Genomic DNA, 14,726 nt, shown 5'->3' on the forward strand with positions numbered 1-14,726 from the left:
AACTGAATTTGTACTGTTATTTATCGACACTTTTTGAGGGTAAGGCGTTTTAGTTAACAACTACGTATTGCTAGTATTTAAAAACATTCTACATTCTCGGGGTAAATCATTTTTACAACGATAAAAAATAAAAAAAGCTTTGGAACAAAATAAAGAATACACTCAACTCTTCCGCTTATCACGCAATTTGACCTTCTCGAATAACGACAACATTTATAGACGAACTTTTATAACCTTTAGCATTCAGATTAAAACTAAATTTCGATTATTTCGATTACATTTTTGAGCGAAAAATACAATATGTAAAGTCATATTTCGCACAAACATAACCGGCCGAGTGAGAGCACTGAAATAAATGTACATAAACACAAAAATTGTTAAAGGAAAGTATGTCGATAATAAAAGGAGATATTTTTCAAAGCCAAGCACAGTTTAAATAGTGTGCTGCTAATTACTCACAAAAAAAGAAAATAATGCCTGAATACCGATATACATATATATATAGAGAGAGAGAGAAAGCAAAAGCACCCCCACCAGTGAAAAAAAGTTGTGTTTATGAAGTTTGCGCCAAGAACAAAAAACCTTAACTTTTTAGAAAAAGTTCATTTACTCTTCCTCAAATTTTCAAAACAAATCGCAAATAATTTTTAGAAAGGCTTAAAGACACACCAATTGTATTTTTGACACTGTTTGGATACGCGATGTTATTAATCTTTAAGCAAAAAGCTAGCGGGGAAGAGAGAATATAGATTTTTGTTGGGTAACCGAGTTAATTGATTCCCAGCAGAAAAAATATACAAACAAAAAGGGAAAAAATTTAAGACATGTTATTCCACTGTTTTGTTATGTTTGTGATTATTTTAGGGTTTCTGCAAGGCAAAATACCCCGACAGCTCTTTCATGAAATAATGTTAGTTACACAACCATTGTATTTTGACGTAACGCAGTTATAAGCTGAAATGATAAACAAGAATTTTCAAAATAAATTGCTAATAGCTTTATTTCGACGACTTGGCTCGCTAACAAAGTGATATGTCAAATACAAACCGAAATCAAGTTTTCACTAATGACCATAACATCGAATGTAGAAAATTTCATGTTGGACAGAAATACGATTGTAATCAAAAACCAATAACACAAAGGGCGAGAAAATATCGAACTAGGCAGGATTCGAACTCCAAACCTTCGTTTTCCGGGCAAGTTTTCACTGACAGGAAAGGCACACGCGAATTGCGCTAAACCAAAACTAAATAATTTTTTTTCACAATGATATATTCAACAAACAAAAATGATAATTGGGTACACTATGCACGGATCTGTAATGTAGCTTGATAATGAATTCCAAAGCCAAAAAAGGTCGAGTAGATCTTCAGTTACTGAAAGATGATAGAAGTTCGTATCGAAACGTCTTAATCAAGATGCTGTCGATCTACTCGACCTTTTTGGCTTTGCAATTCATCATCAAAAAATGATAATATAATGCAAAAAATTAAATGTGCGCAAATTGGCAAACATTGCAGCTGTACACAAAAAAATATGAACTAGAACAAGAATTACTTTCTATTAACACGTATAATAAAGGCCATGGAGAAGTAAAAAGTACGAAAGTCTCGAAAATGTGTAGGGCTAAAAATCACTGCAAAACTTAAACAAAATGTGGTTGCACGGTTTAGGCTAGATAAGCTGTCATGTCAGGTCTACTGAAAACTACAACACTGGGATACAAATATACTACAAATGCTGGATCAAGTAAAAAACAATGCTCATTTTCAATAGGCGTTCTCTCAATGGGCAAAGTTAGCGAAAATATATCTAAATTTACTTTTTAGTACGATTAACTTCAGTTGATAGTTAGTATATTTATTTTTACTAACATCAACTTTTGCAAGGATTTCAAGCTAATTCCTTTTTTAAATGTTTTGAAGAGCATTGCAAGTGTTAATCTTGATTGCTAGCAAAACGCTTTTCAAACAAAACTATTTATTTTTAAAGTCATGGAAATTTGTCATTTCACAGCTGCATTTATATACAAGGCACTTTTTTGAATAACAATGGCATTTTGATAAGGAATTAGTTTTGTATCGGTTCAGATGAGAAATCAAAAGTAAAAAAAATAATGTGGACTTTGTTCTAAGAAACAAACGTAAGGCGTCGAAAATGGTCAAGAAGGTAGTGATTTTTAAAGAAAGTTTTGGTAAAATCATTGCGACCTGAGCGATTAATTTCATAAAAGAAACTTGAGGGTATATCACAATAACAACAAGTCACAATATTGCTGCGATATGAGAAAACGCAAAGGCGAAAGATTAAGACTTAATTAAACATGGTGTACCGTTCTATGATTTTTAATTTTGAACAAAGTTTGGATTAAATAATAGATCGTTTAAACCATAGTGATTAAGTACATGAAAGCAACAAGATAAGATTCTCTCTTACCTCAAAAGGCAAGTTAAAACAGATTTGATCTGATTTTATTGGACTAAAAATGTAATGGAATATTATTGCATTGTTTTTTTTTTAGTGCGGTGACTAAAAATTATACGTTGATCAAGCGGTGCAAAATTTAAAGCAAAAACTTCGACGTAAATTCGGGTTAGCCCCTTATGCAAATCAACTGTCAGGCGGTCTTAAAAAACACACACATTTATAAGTGCATTACAATTTAAGCCTGAAACACTTAAAAATGTACAAATAAAGCGACTGCGGTGCATGTCAGATAAAAATTGGCTAAATTAATCAAAAATTGCCTGATAATATCGAATGGAGATCGACAACCGATACCTTTTAATTCCCGATAATAGAATGGTATCATCCGATAACAAGCAGCAATTTTTACCAGGAAAATATTGCAAGAAATGAACAAATTTGAAAGAAAGTGATTTCCTTTAGCGAAGGTGCGCGATATTTTTGTCATTTAAAGTTTTATTGAAACACTTCACTTTATAATTTAATAAGAAATGTTCACATTTTACTTACTGTTGACATCGCTAAACATTTCGCTAAATTTTAAAGGAAAGAAAATGTTATCGGCTTATATTAAATTTACTCGTATGTTGAAACGTCAAGATTCAAAATAAATTTTAAACACTCAAGTCAACAGCAACCGTCACAATTGACGTACCATCAGTGGTACAATGTACTAAACTGATCTCAACCAGTGTTTGTCAACCTTTTTTTGGCGGCAACTCAAAAACAAAACCGTAAGTACAACAGCTGTAACTTACCGAACCTTTTTTAGCAATAATCAGTGCAAATTCCATTTACATGGGTCATATTATCGTATTGCTTTTGCAATATTCTCAAATTTTGGAAAAATCTTTCTCAGTACCAATCCTAATAAATGTAACCATATAAAACAACTGCAGTCAACGACCCAACCAAATCAAATTAAATGGCCACATAATTTTGGGTCGCAACCAATAGGTTGAAAAACACTACTCTAAACAATTACATATCGGTGACGTATGCGCTATATCACTCGCATCGATTGCAAAACGAGAATAATTACATTGATAAGAGTAAAAATAACCCAAAATGCGCAAAAAGTGAGGAAATCTCGCCAGGGAAGTCAGTTTAGAAGAAGTCATCACCGTAGGAAACAGGTGGCAACTGAACTCCGTTGTAGGACTTGGGTCTAGATTGTTGATTGGATGCTGTAAAGGCGGACATCGCAATTCCCGATTCATTACCGGACGTCTGGGCAAGAAAAGTAATAGAGTTGATTCAAGAAATTAAAGCAATAAGAAAGAATGGCTGGAAGTTCATTGGCGTTTGACAACGATCTTAGTTTTAACTCTTTTTTGAGTAAATAAAAGTAGATGCGTATTCTAGTTAGAACTTTCGTTTCAAGGGTGAAAAAATATATTTTGGGAAAATTTTCAAAAGCGTCGAAATTGCCCTTTTTCAATAAAGAAGTTTTTAAAATTAAAAAAATTAAAAAAGGTTAAATTTACAACGAATATATTTCGTTTTGTTTATAATGTTAAAAATATAAAAAGGAAATACATTTATATTGTCGTTAACGACCTGTTGTAATGCCACGGGTCAAAAAAGAAAACATTTTGTAGACGTCAATAACGCTTTGACTAGTTACTAGTCTTTTGCCCTGAAGAAGATTACCCGTATAGGTAAGTGAGTAAAGCCATCGGAATCGTGCATTTAAAATTAACAAAAAGAAATGTGGGCAGGGTTTGGGCATGAACTTGCAACAAACAGGCTGGTTGCATTCCCCCATTTCCGCAAAAAGGCGAACGGTCGTGGACATTAAAGTCGAATTTAAAGTCACAAAAATTGCTCGTGCTCAAAAAATCTCCTGTTCTTAAGTTTAGCACGGCTAAATGTAATAATGTGATGTGTCCGACCATCATAATGACGTCCCATGGTGGCAGACCGGACAGCCCCCTTTTTAACATTCATGAACTGCGACAATACGCTGTTTACAATTTTGGACATCCCTGTATGGCTAAATGTCAGTGTTGTAGGCAAGTCATTTTGAAGTCCCAGTCCAAGTTATCGGTTGTCTTATCAAGACCCAGTCAGTATAGGTTATCAAAACGTCGGCGCTAAACACAATATTTGTCAGAAGAACCCCTATATAATTAAAATAACTTAGATGCTTTTAATTGTGCGGTGATAATGTTGAGTTGAACAAATTGTTTTCCGAAACTAGTTTAACGATCAATAAAACCTACCTTAGGTCTTCTCACACCCCAACCATCGTCATCACTATCCTCGGAATCGTTTCCTGAAACACAAAAGCATGCGGTGTAAATACAAGCACGTTTGTATTCTTATTAAGTAATGTATAGTAAAACATAAAAGTCATATACCAAAAATAAGTTCTTCTGGCCTATTATTTTCAGTATATACAGGGTGCGCCAGAAAAACCTACCACATTTCAAACTAGGAAGAGGAGACAACATTTATAAGCAATCAAAGCATTTATTGTCTCATCTCAAAGTCAAAAAGTTACCATTTGATGTATTTATGTTTTAAAGAATTCATCCTGTAGATGGCGCCCTCGAGATATAAAACATTGTTGCATTTCTAAAGTTTTCCAATACTCGGCGTGTCATTTCTTGAGGTATTTCTTTCCACTGTTTGACGAATAGACGCTTTCACTGGGAATATGTTAAGGCTGAGGTCTCCAAACCTCGGCCAGCAACTATTGAAGCACTAAAAGCGTCTATTCTTCAATCAGTGGAAGAAATGACTCACCGAGTAATTGAAAACCAGAAATCGCCTGCAACAAAGCATTATATCTCGAGGGCGCCATCTACAGGATGTAATCTTTAAAACATAAATGCATCAAATGGTAACTTTTTGACTTTGAGATGAGACAATAACTGTTTTGATTTCCTATACATTTTGTCCCTCTTTCCAAGTTTGAAATGTGGTAGGTTTTTCTGGCGCACCCTGTATACTATGCCTGGTAGCAACAGCATATTTAAAAAAAATCATAGTCTATTTTACATAAGAGTTTCGTAATTTAAACGAATCGAAACTAAAACAATTATTTATAAAAATTAAACATTATTAATAATGATGCTAGTTACCAACTAATATTAGGACTACCAAATGCCAGTGCAGAATAAAACGTATAACAGTAATGAAACCAACATACAACTTTTAATATAACCAAAGAAATTGGAACGATTCCGAACCTATAGTGTTATTTGATCGGTTGCCGACCTGACAACGTATATATGCGTAGTAATAACACACAAAAAGTTAAGAACGACAAAATATTATAGGCTTTCTGTGTCTTAAACTCGCCTATGACGCCTATAACATTTTTTACTGGTAATAAAATCTTAAGTATAGAAATAGAGACCAGTATTGCAAACTTTTGTTTAGTCAAGTACCCATTTGAACATCATCAAGCTTATAGACCAGTAGACCACTCATTTTTACATCCTTTTTTTAGGTCGAACTACCCTTGTATTTATATAGATACAATGGGTCATTTTAAATGTAGTATTACAGGCGAATTTGCATAAAAAGTACTCAAAAGTACTCCTAATTAAAAAACTGTAGCCCAACTAAAATATAAGCGCTTAAAGTTGCATTTTAAGAAAATTTAAACATAAGTTAATATTGAATGCACTCGCACACCCCTGCAACTATTTTACGAGTACGGAGCCCGGGCTAGAAAGCATTATAGGCGGTAGTTTTTTTCTAGAACAGTGGTCGGCAAACTGTTGGCCAATCGCGGGCCTTCGAGCAAATATTTAGTGGGCCGCGGGATATTTTTTGTTGTTGCAGTTTTATGCAGTTGTGAGCTGCGTGATAGCAGAATATTCACTGTACGATGTAAAAAAATAGGGGTTTGTTTTTTACTTTTGCTCATTGTTACACCATAGGGCCACCGACCACGGTGCTATGCACTCTCCAAAAATGTATACTTAAAAAAATCGTTCAAGCCCAAAGACGCTATGCAGTATGTATACTATGGCATGTTGCGCCGTTTGGCTTATAAACGCTACAAAGGTAAAATTTGTATTTAATGAGACTATAAACTTTTCGCACTAAACGCAGGATTTTTTAAAGTAAAGTGCTTTTTGGACGTAACGTTGTGATGTCATTCGTTTCACATACTTTAAAGAGCATTTTGGGCCGCGGCAAAAAAGGTTCCCGACCACTGAATTATAGAACAACAAAAAACACCTCAAATTTGTCCTACCTGGTCGTTGAGGCGTGACACACATACTGGCCGGTCTCTCCCGATCCGGACCACCACGGTACATCACCGGGTTCGAAGAGGGTTGCGCCACCTGGCGGTAAATGGAATTTAGTTTTCGTGGTAAAAATGATAAAAAGTTACAAAAGCTAAGGTAATACAACATTTAAGGTTGTTGTGAGGAGACTGAATCTTTACTAAATTTATTTCTAGTTGCCTAGTCGTGAAAAGGTAAAGCCAATTCTATATTTTAGGTTTATTTTGTTCCGTAAGTTTTCTGTGTGGCTTTAAATCTAATTGTCGGAATTAATTTTTTAACTTTTTTAATTTGTTTCACTCTTAACGAGCTCAGTATTAAACACATCGAAATTAAAAACAAAATATATATATATACCACATTGTACACGTTGTTGTTTATCAACACAAATAAAAGCAGTGGTGTTGCAATGTTCACGATACCGCTAAAATATACATTAACTACTTCAATAGGCAAAAGCTACTAAGTTTATAATGAAATTAAATCATGAAGATAATTTCGGTTTTTAAAAATAACAGTTGACTTTGCTTCACAAGTAACGACTTTTCTGCTTCAGCAAATTCACCAACAAAATTCATCCAAGAATGTTTCATTCTTTTATTAAAGCAAATTATCTAAAAACCGAATCTCTTACATCGGATGTACTTCCGTTGGTGTGTACAGAAGCCTTGGTGAAGTTTGCAGCAGCTAAAAAACAAAAACTCCTGGTTAGGAAAGTTTTATTTGACATAAAAGCAAATGAGACTATACGATATCTCAAATTAGCACATTTTTGCTGACTGAGCTGGTAAAAAGTTGTTATTAATTGCTATTGTGCTATGAATTAGCGTCTAATGATTAGACTAGACTAGAATGGCTTTATGTTCAAGCATTGCAAGGGTATTACGATAATGGTGATATTTGAATTGTGGGACTTTAATCTGAAGGTTAATTTTTTATAGAAAAACAGTGATTAGTGTTATCATCAAGTTCGCGATACATACTATTTTTATCAACACAATACTATTATATTAGGACGTAAATAACAGTGCATCTATTGATTTTACTTTTTTTGTTATAAACAACGTAAATAAAACTTTGTCGTTCGTATTAGGTCGAGCTAGACAACTAGACCAGTTAAAGTAAAAAAATACAGACAAAAAAGATAAGAACAACAGTACTAAATTTAAAAAAAAAGAATTAACCAATGAAACAAGCTGGAAATAAAAAACAGCCAAATTTAGTAACATAATTTGTCAACGCATCGATCAGAGAGATCAATGCGGGAAGATTTCATGTAGGTATAAACGCCAAAATGACGTTTATATTTTGCGCTGAACACAAGGAGGGTGAAACACAACAGAAAATTGCCTCCTACCATTAATCTCTTTAGGCCTTCGTTGGCTGTTCCTCAGTGCTTTGTGTAGAAGCGGATCTTTGTGTGCCTCCTTGCGTGTCTCAGCGTACGGTTGTGAACCAGCAGAATTCGTGCGATGCTGGAACAAACATACAATTTGATACATATGACCCTAGTGCTAAGGACCGAAACGATTTCCTACAGAAAGCAGTCAACTTTTTTAACTATAGCATTCTTCGCAATTATTGTTATTTTAACATGTTTAGTTTTAGAAAAAAAAAAATGCTGCGGTAACTTGAAATTTCTTAACCTTTAAAGAAACTGCCTGCCACTATATGACAGTTATTTGTAATAAGAATAAGACCAATGAAGTGTGATGATGTATTTATACTCCGATATCAAATATCTTAAATAACTAGACTTTTTTATTATGAATATTTTCTCAAGGATAAGCAAATCTTTGTTTTTTTAGTTCGAAGCCAACTGTTTTCTAAATACTATACTGAGCCTTTTTTACAAAAATAAATTACTTACATTGTTCTAAATTCTAAACAATCGGGCTGGCCTTTAACAATAACATTGAACTTTGTATGTCTTGTCTTGGAAAAGATGGTTTATTACAAAGTATACGAATTTAAGATTTGGTACAACACATAAAAGGGCTTTCTAGCCTAATATAATCAAACTTTTGATCACTTTGTTAACTAATACATTTCAAAAAAAGGCCCAGTATTTCCCAATTGACATCCCAGACTTGACTGAGTAACGAGTAGCGAGTAGACTCACCACTTGTCCAGCGCCGAGGTTACCCGACTGTAGATGCTGCGGGTCCACGTAGGTGAGTACGTTGCTAGGCGACAGACTCGTCTGCTGTGATTTGATCGACCCACTTCGAGATGAAGCACCTGAAGCTAGCGAGTCGCGATGACGTGTCAAGATCGGGATTACATGCTGCGGGTAAAAGACGGAATTTGTTGGAGCAATGAGTTATATGGACCACATGCTACGAGTAAAAGACGGAATTTGGTGGAATAAGGAGTTATGTGGACCACATGCTGCGGCTAAACGAAATAATTTGGTGGAATAAGGAATTATATGGACCACATGCTGCGAGTAAAAGACGGAATTTGGTGGAATAAGAAGCTATGTGGATTAGATGAATTCACAGACCACGTGCTTCGGATAAAATACGGAATTTGATAGATTAAGGAGTTTGTGGATCAGAGAAATTTACGGGCCACATGATCTGGGTAAAAGGCGGAGGTTAAGTAGAGGAATTACACGGAACAAGGAACTTATGATCATTATGTGAATAAACCGGACATTTGTGAACCAAGTGCTTTTCAAAATACGCCATTTAAACTAAAAACGTACCTTTCCACCGCCAGACCGTGGCCCAGGTCGGCCAGATGAGCCAGGGTGGCCATTACTGTCGAGGTGGTTCACTTGATTAGATGCATTCTGCAGCCACTGTAGTAGCAGGGCCTTGTCTTTTCCTTCTAACTTGATTTGTTCGCGAAGGGTCCGGGAAAAATCCTGGTAACCACGAGCCTTGCTTTTCGCTAGAACGATTCCAACTCTGAAGTACAAGATTTTCGGGTATATTAAAATAACAATTGTCAAATTCTTTTTTTTACGTTTTTTAAATTGTCGGTCGCATTTTGCGGATTTCGAAAATAGAATTGCTGTATTATTGGGCCTTGCTCTACGATGCCAACCTTCTGACATGATTATTGATAAATTATTTTTAATTTTGTGGATTCGAAAATAGAATTATTTTGGTATTGCAGGACTTATTATGTCTTATTTATCCAATAAAATACGGATTTTGTGCATCGCACATGATTTTTAGTTTTTTTTTGATTCGCAGAATTTCAATTCTGTCTTACATGATTTTAATTTCGTTCGCCAAGCTAGGATTTGTAAACATACCTAATGTTCGATTCATGCAACTTTGAAAAAAAATAATTTGCTTTTTCTGGCGAATGAATATAAATTTCGCTGTTTTTCTCAACAAATCCTTTATGTTAAACATTAAACCAACATCATCTATTTCATTAAACCTGCGTTTCTACGTTTTATTCAGGTTTTTAGTCACATTTTAGCAACAACAAAAAATCCTTCTCCAGTACTCTACTGCATTGAGTAATCACAATCAGTTACACACATTTCGCGCGGACTTATAAACATGTGATATTCACTTTATTATATTAAAAACAACAAATACTATATCAAGCACTTACAAAAGTCCGGTGACCAGCGCGTATAGAAACCACACGCTGACCAGAATGTTCATGATCACAGCAAACCAGTTCGACGAGAAATCCTGCGCCAAGCGATCGAACTCGTTCACTATGACGTCATAAGTGAACACGAGATTCCTGTAGGGGCCACAAGTGGTGGACGGCGATAGCCTAAAATGAAATATGATGTTTTTTTACACAAAGACACCATTTAACAAGTTAGCGTATTGTAATGAAACACGGCACAAGTAACGATAAAAATATAAGATTTACACACGAAAAAAGATTTACAACTATGATAACATTGCTTGCTGCACACTGTTAGTACTAACAACTTTGTGTTGAAAGGGGTCTAAAACTTTATATTGAAGGGGGCCTAAAACGGTTGTACACGTATGTGTACACTTGATCTAACCATTCTGGTGTCGTTTTTTTTTAAATTTTTTGTATTTTTTTTATTTGTTGTTTTTGCGAAAATCAAATTATTGGAATTACGCTGTAAAAGTCAAGTCCCTGCAAAAAAGGTAACTTAATTTTCACAAGCCGAATGAAGCGAGTTACTGCGGACAGTCGCAAATAAACTGGTAAAAAGTAAAAAGTTGCTGGTAGATCACCCTTTCGAATAACACGATAATGTTTGTGATCCTAACCTAAAGACTGCAAAAATCGCTTCTTTAAGTAAATTGTCGACTTAGACCAAGTCGATTAAATGAGCTACACCGTGCACAGTACATTTTAATAATATTGGGTCATACGCTAGCTGCAAAAAAAATGCTACTTTGAGGAAATTGTCGACTTAGCCAACTCGACCTAAATAAATAACACTGTGCACAGTACATTACAATAACGGGTCAGATCCTAACCTAAAGACTGCAAAACAATTTCTATTTTTTTGAAAAAAAATTGTCGACTTAGCCCAATTCCATTAAATGAGGTACACCGTGCACAGTACATCATAACAACAGGTCGAACTATTACCTGAAGACGACTACGGAGAGGAACATTGCAGAGAAGAGGAAGCTTAAGAGTAGCAGGAAGTTGAAGAGAGTCCTCGTCTGTGAGGCGCGCCATCTCTTCGTGGGAGGCTGGCAGTTCTGCATCACGCTAATCTACAAGTGGTTGTGTTAAAACGAGTAAAAATCCAGCTACTCACAACAGAACACTTTCAAAATTCCAGGGCGTTTTTCGCTTTGTTGATCACCAAGATTGCGTTTACAAATTGCAATCTAACAAGGATGAAAGGCGCAACAAAATTGGTTCTCAAAAAAACTGATCAGAACAGCCAAATACCGATTAAAACAACTATAAGGTTAAAACGGTTGTATGATGATACAGTATTAAATATAACCGCCTAAACAAACAATCACTGTAATGTCTGTCGCCCACACATCAATATGAGCAGCTCGTGACCGTATGTTAGAAATGTCCATAGTTGCAACTATAAGATGACACAATGGTAGTCATACACTGTGTTAATAGAACATACACATTCGGAGTCCATAAGTGCAATTCAAGGGCAGTAAAGTAAAAATATATATAGATGTAAGTAAATATATATATATAGATATAATGCAACGGTAGTCGCTGCAAATTAAATCTATAAAGTTTTAAGTTATCATATTTACAGTTTGTGGTAAGCGTCTGTTTGTGTTACTCATACGTCGAGGTTATAGAATTTTTTTTCGGTGCATGTAGGGTTTGTTAAAAAAAACTTGCGGGGCACTTGCCATACTTTCCAGTGGCCAATAAATTTCATTTGTGTTATTCTTACGCCGAGGTTATTTTAGTAAACTAAAATATTAAAACGTTTTATCAGGTTGTTATATTCGCACGTGCATCTTTTGAATAAACTATGTATGTTAGTCTTGGTCTGATTCTATGTTAATCACGTGAAGTAATATCTCACATAAAAGTAAAATATAATTTTAAACACGAAAACTCAATATACGCCAAGAAAATCGATTTATAGAGACAATTGTCGAACACAGAATGTTTCCTTCGAATATCTCTCTATTTGTCGACTAAATTAAGAATTACATTGCTTAGGTAAGCGAACAAGAAACCTTAACATTAAGATGGAATTACCTTCTTGATGTAAAACATGAGAAAGTATTTGAACATGACGATAAGTGCCAGAAGTGGACTGAAGAAAACTCCGATCCTGTCAAACAAACACAAAAAAACAGGTTTGTATGTTGAAAATAACCAAGGATGCCAAATACAACACAGCGTCATCTCGCCAAAACAATATTGCATGTCCTGTTTTCAAACAAGCACGATTCTACATAGACACTTCAGGTTCATTTCCACGAAGGCTGTTTTGCGTTATAAACCTGGTTCATTTCGTTAAATTGCACAACTATTTTGATTTAGACAGAAATTAATTACACGACAGTGTATCACATTTTTGTGATTGTTTTAAGTTTTTACGGTGGACCGTTGAAATAAAAATATTTGCAGATAAACGTTAGGCATTAAGTAGCACAAAAAATAAATCATGTCTCTTTCGCTTCGTCTTAATGCTAAAATGTTCACCTTTAAAGTTTTGTATCCCGTAAAAAACATACGTAAGAAACTTTATACGATAAAAAACAAGAAATACTGTTGGTAAAACCAAATTCCCGCATCGAAATGGCTTCATGCTAGGTTGTATGGGATACATATTTATCCATTAAAAGGTCTGGACTTAGCTGAATATATTTATTTACAACCAAGTAACTTACATCAAGCGGAGTACAAAACTTAATGCTAAGAATTTTGCTCTTCCATAAGTGCATCATTAGTGTCTTAATTCTAACGGATCAGTTAGACCAGCAAAATAGATCTGTTTATTAAGATCTGTTTATTAAGATCTGTTTATAAGATCTGTTTATAAGATCTGTTTATTAAGATCTGTTTATAAGATCTGTTTATAAGATCTGTTTATTAAGATCTGTTTATAAGATCTGTTTATAAGATCTGTTTATAAGATCTGTTTATTAAGATCTGTTTATAAGATCTGTTTATTAAGATCTGTTTATAAGATCTGTTTATTAAGATCTGTTTATTAAGATCTGTTTATTAAGATCTGTTTATTAAGATCTGTTTATTAAGATCTGTTTATAAGATCTGTTTATAAGATCTGTTTATAAGATCTGTTTATTAAGATCTGTTTATAAGATCTGTTTATAAGATCTGTTTATTAAGATCTGTTTATAAGATCTGTTTATAAGATCTGTTTATAAGATCTGTTTATTAAGATCTGTTTATAAGATCTGTTTATAAGATCTGTTTATAAGATCTGTTTATTAAGATCTGTTTATAAGATCTGTTTATAAGATCTGTTTATAAGATCTGTTTATTAAGATCTGTTTATAAGATCTGTTTATAAGATCTGTTTATAAGATCTGTTTATTAAGATCTGTTTATAAGATCTGTTTATTGTGTCTGACCCATGCTAAGAGTATTCTTCTGTTACTGATCAGGAATTAAGGTCGACATTTATCTTGCAAGGGTTAAGGTGATTTCCATTATTCACATATTCAGTGCAACAGTTAGACCAGGGAGGAACTTATTTTTTTTGAAGTGGTCGGCCGGCAGTTTGATGTATGCCAAAAAAATACCATAGTGAAATACATATATTCATTGCCATCTAAAAAACGTGTTTTGACAAAATAAATTTTTAGTTAGGACATTAGGTGGCCATTTGGGCGAGTTTGAGTCCGTAAATTACCAGCAAAGTGTTTGTCCGTAGATAAGGTCCATAACGTTGTTGACGATTGAGAACTCAGGCAAGCTCATCGAAGTATAGAAGTACTTGGCAAGGATTCTGCAGAATAACAGATATTTATAAAAACAACTAGTTTTAATAGCGGAGAAAAAGGCAGCGGTACTGTACATTTTTTGTGACAAGACTTTTTTTGTAAGAAATAATTAATTACAAAAATATTGCCTTTTTTATTCATTTTGTTTAAGTAATAATATTTTTTGGGGATAACTGTGGCAACTGCATTTAACGATTAGGTACAAATTACGTTAAAAATCACAAGAAATGATGTTAACACTTAGGTTGACAACTAAAGACACTTTTTTTCTATAACTAAAAAAATATGTGAAACTAACAAAGACAAATCAGTAAAATCGAATATAAAAAATGCAAATCAGGTGCGGCTTACTTTCTCAGAAACTCGGCGCAGAAAGTCGCGAAAACGATTGATACCAGAAGATCGATGATGACAAGACGGTAAACTTCCTGACCAAGTTCCGTTTCCCAGCAAAGCTACAACATAGAAGCACGAAAAGTTAGAAAAAGGTTAGACAACATAGTCGTGTTATGACTCGGCCACTGTTTACAGAAAAGCGAAACGATGCTGTGTGGCCTTTTATGCTGAGATTTAACCCCAAATTACTATTTTAGTCTTGCAAGTAGATCGGTGTCTCTGTTTTGACTGT

At 34.3% G+C, this 14,726-nt stretch overlaps 1 protein-coding gene across 1 annotated transcript in view; it reads right to left on the bottom strand.

Moving 5' to 3' along the window:
- Positions 1-621: 621 nt before the first annotated feature.
- LOC146146286 (transmembrane channel-like protein 7) overlaps positions 622-14,726 on the bottom strand; it is a 29,791-nt gene continuing 15,686 nt past the window's right edge. Inside the window, exons 15-26 of the mRNA XM_083389506.1 lie at positions 14,450-14,553; positions 14,008-14,103; positions 12,381-12,456; positions 11,274-11,404; positions 10,296-10,466; positions 9,427-9,631; positions 8,839-9,003; positions 8,074-8,191; positions 7,351-7,403; positions 6,683-6,773; positions 4,692-4,744; positions 622-3,696 (exon numbers count right to left, since the gene is read on the bottom strand). Coding sequence (XP_083245632.1) covers positions 3,574-3,696; positions 4,692-4,744; positions 6,683-6,773; positions 7,351-7,403; positions 8,074-8,191; positions 8,839-9,003; positions 9,427-9,631; positions 10,296-10,466; positions 11,274-11,404; positions 12,381-12,456; positions 14,008-14,103; positions 14,450-14,553 — 1,386 coding nt within the window. The 3' untranslated portion in view covers positions 622-3,573. The remainder of the gene's footprint in view (positions 3,697-4,691; positions 4,745-6,682; positions 6,774-7,350; positions 7,404-8,073; positions 8,192-8,838; positions 9,004-9,426; positions 9,632-10,295; positions 10,467-11,273; positions 11,405-12,380; positions 12,457-14,007; positions 14,104-14,449; positions 14,554-14,726) is intronic.

The sequence above is a fragment of the Ascidiella aspersa genome, chromosome 5 (assembly GCF_963924565.1).
Source record: "Ascidiella aspersa chromosome 5, kaAscAspe10.2, whole genome shotgun sequence".
Taxonomy (NCBI): Eukaryota; Metazoa; Chordata; class Ascidiacea; order Phlebobranchia; family Ascidiidae; genus Ascidiella; species Ascidiella aspersa.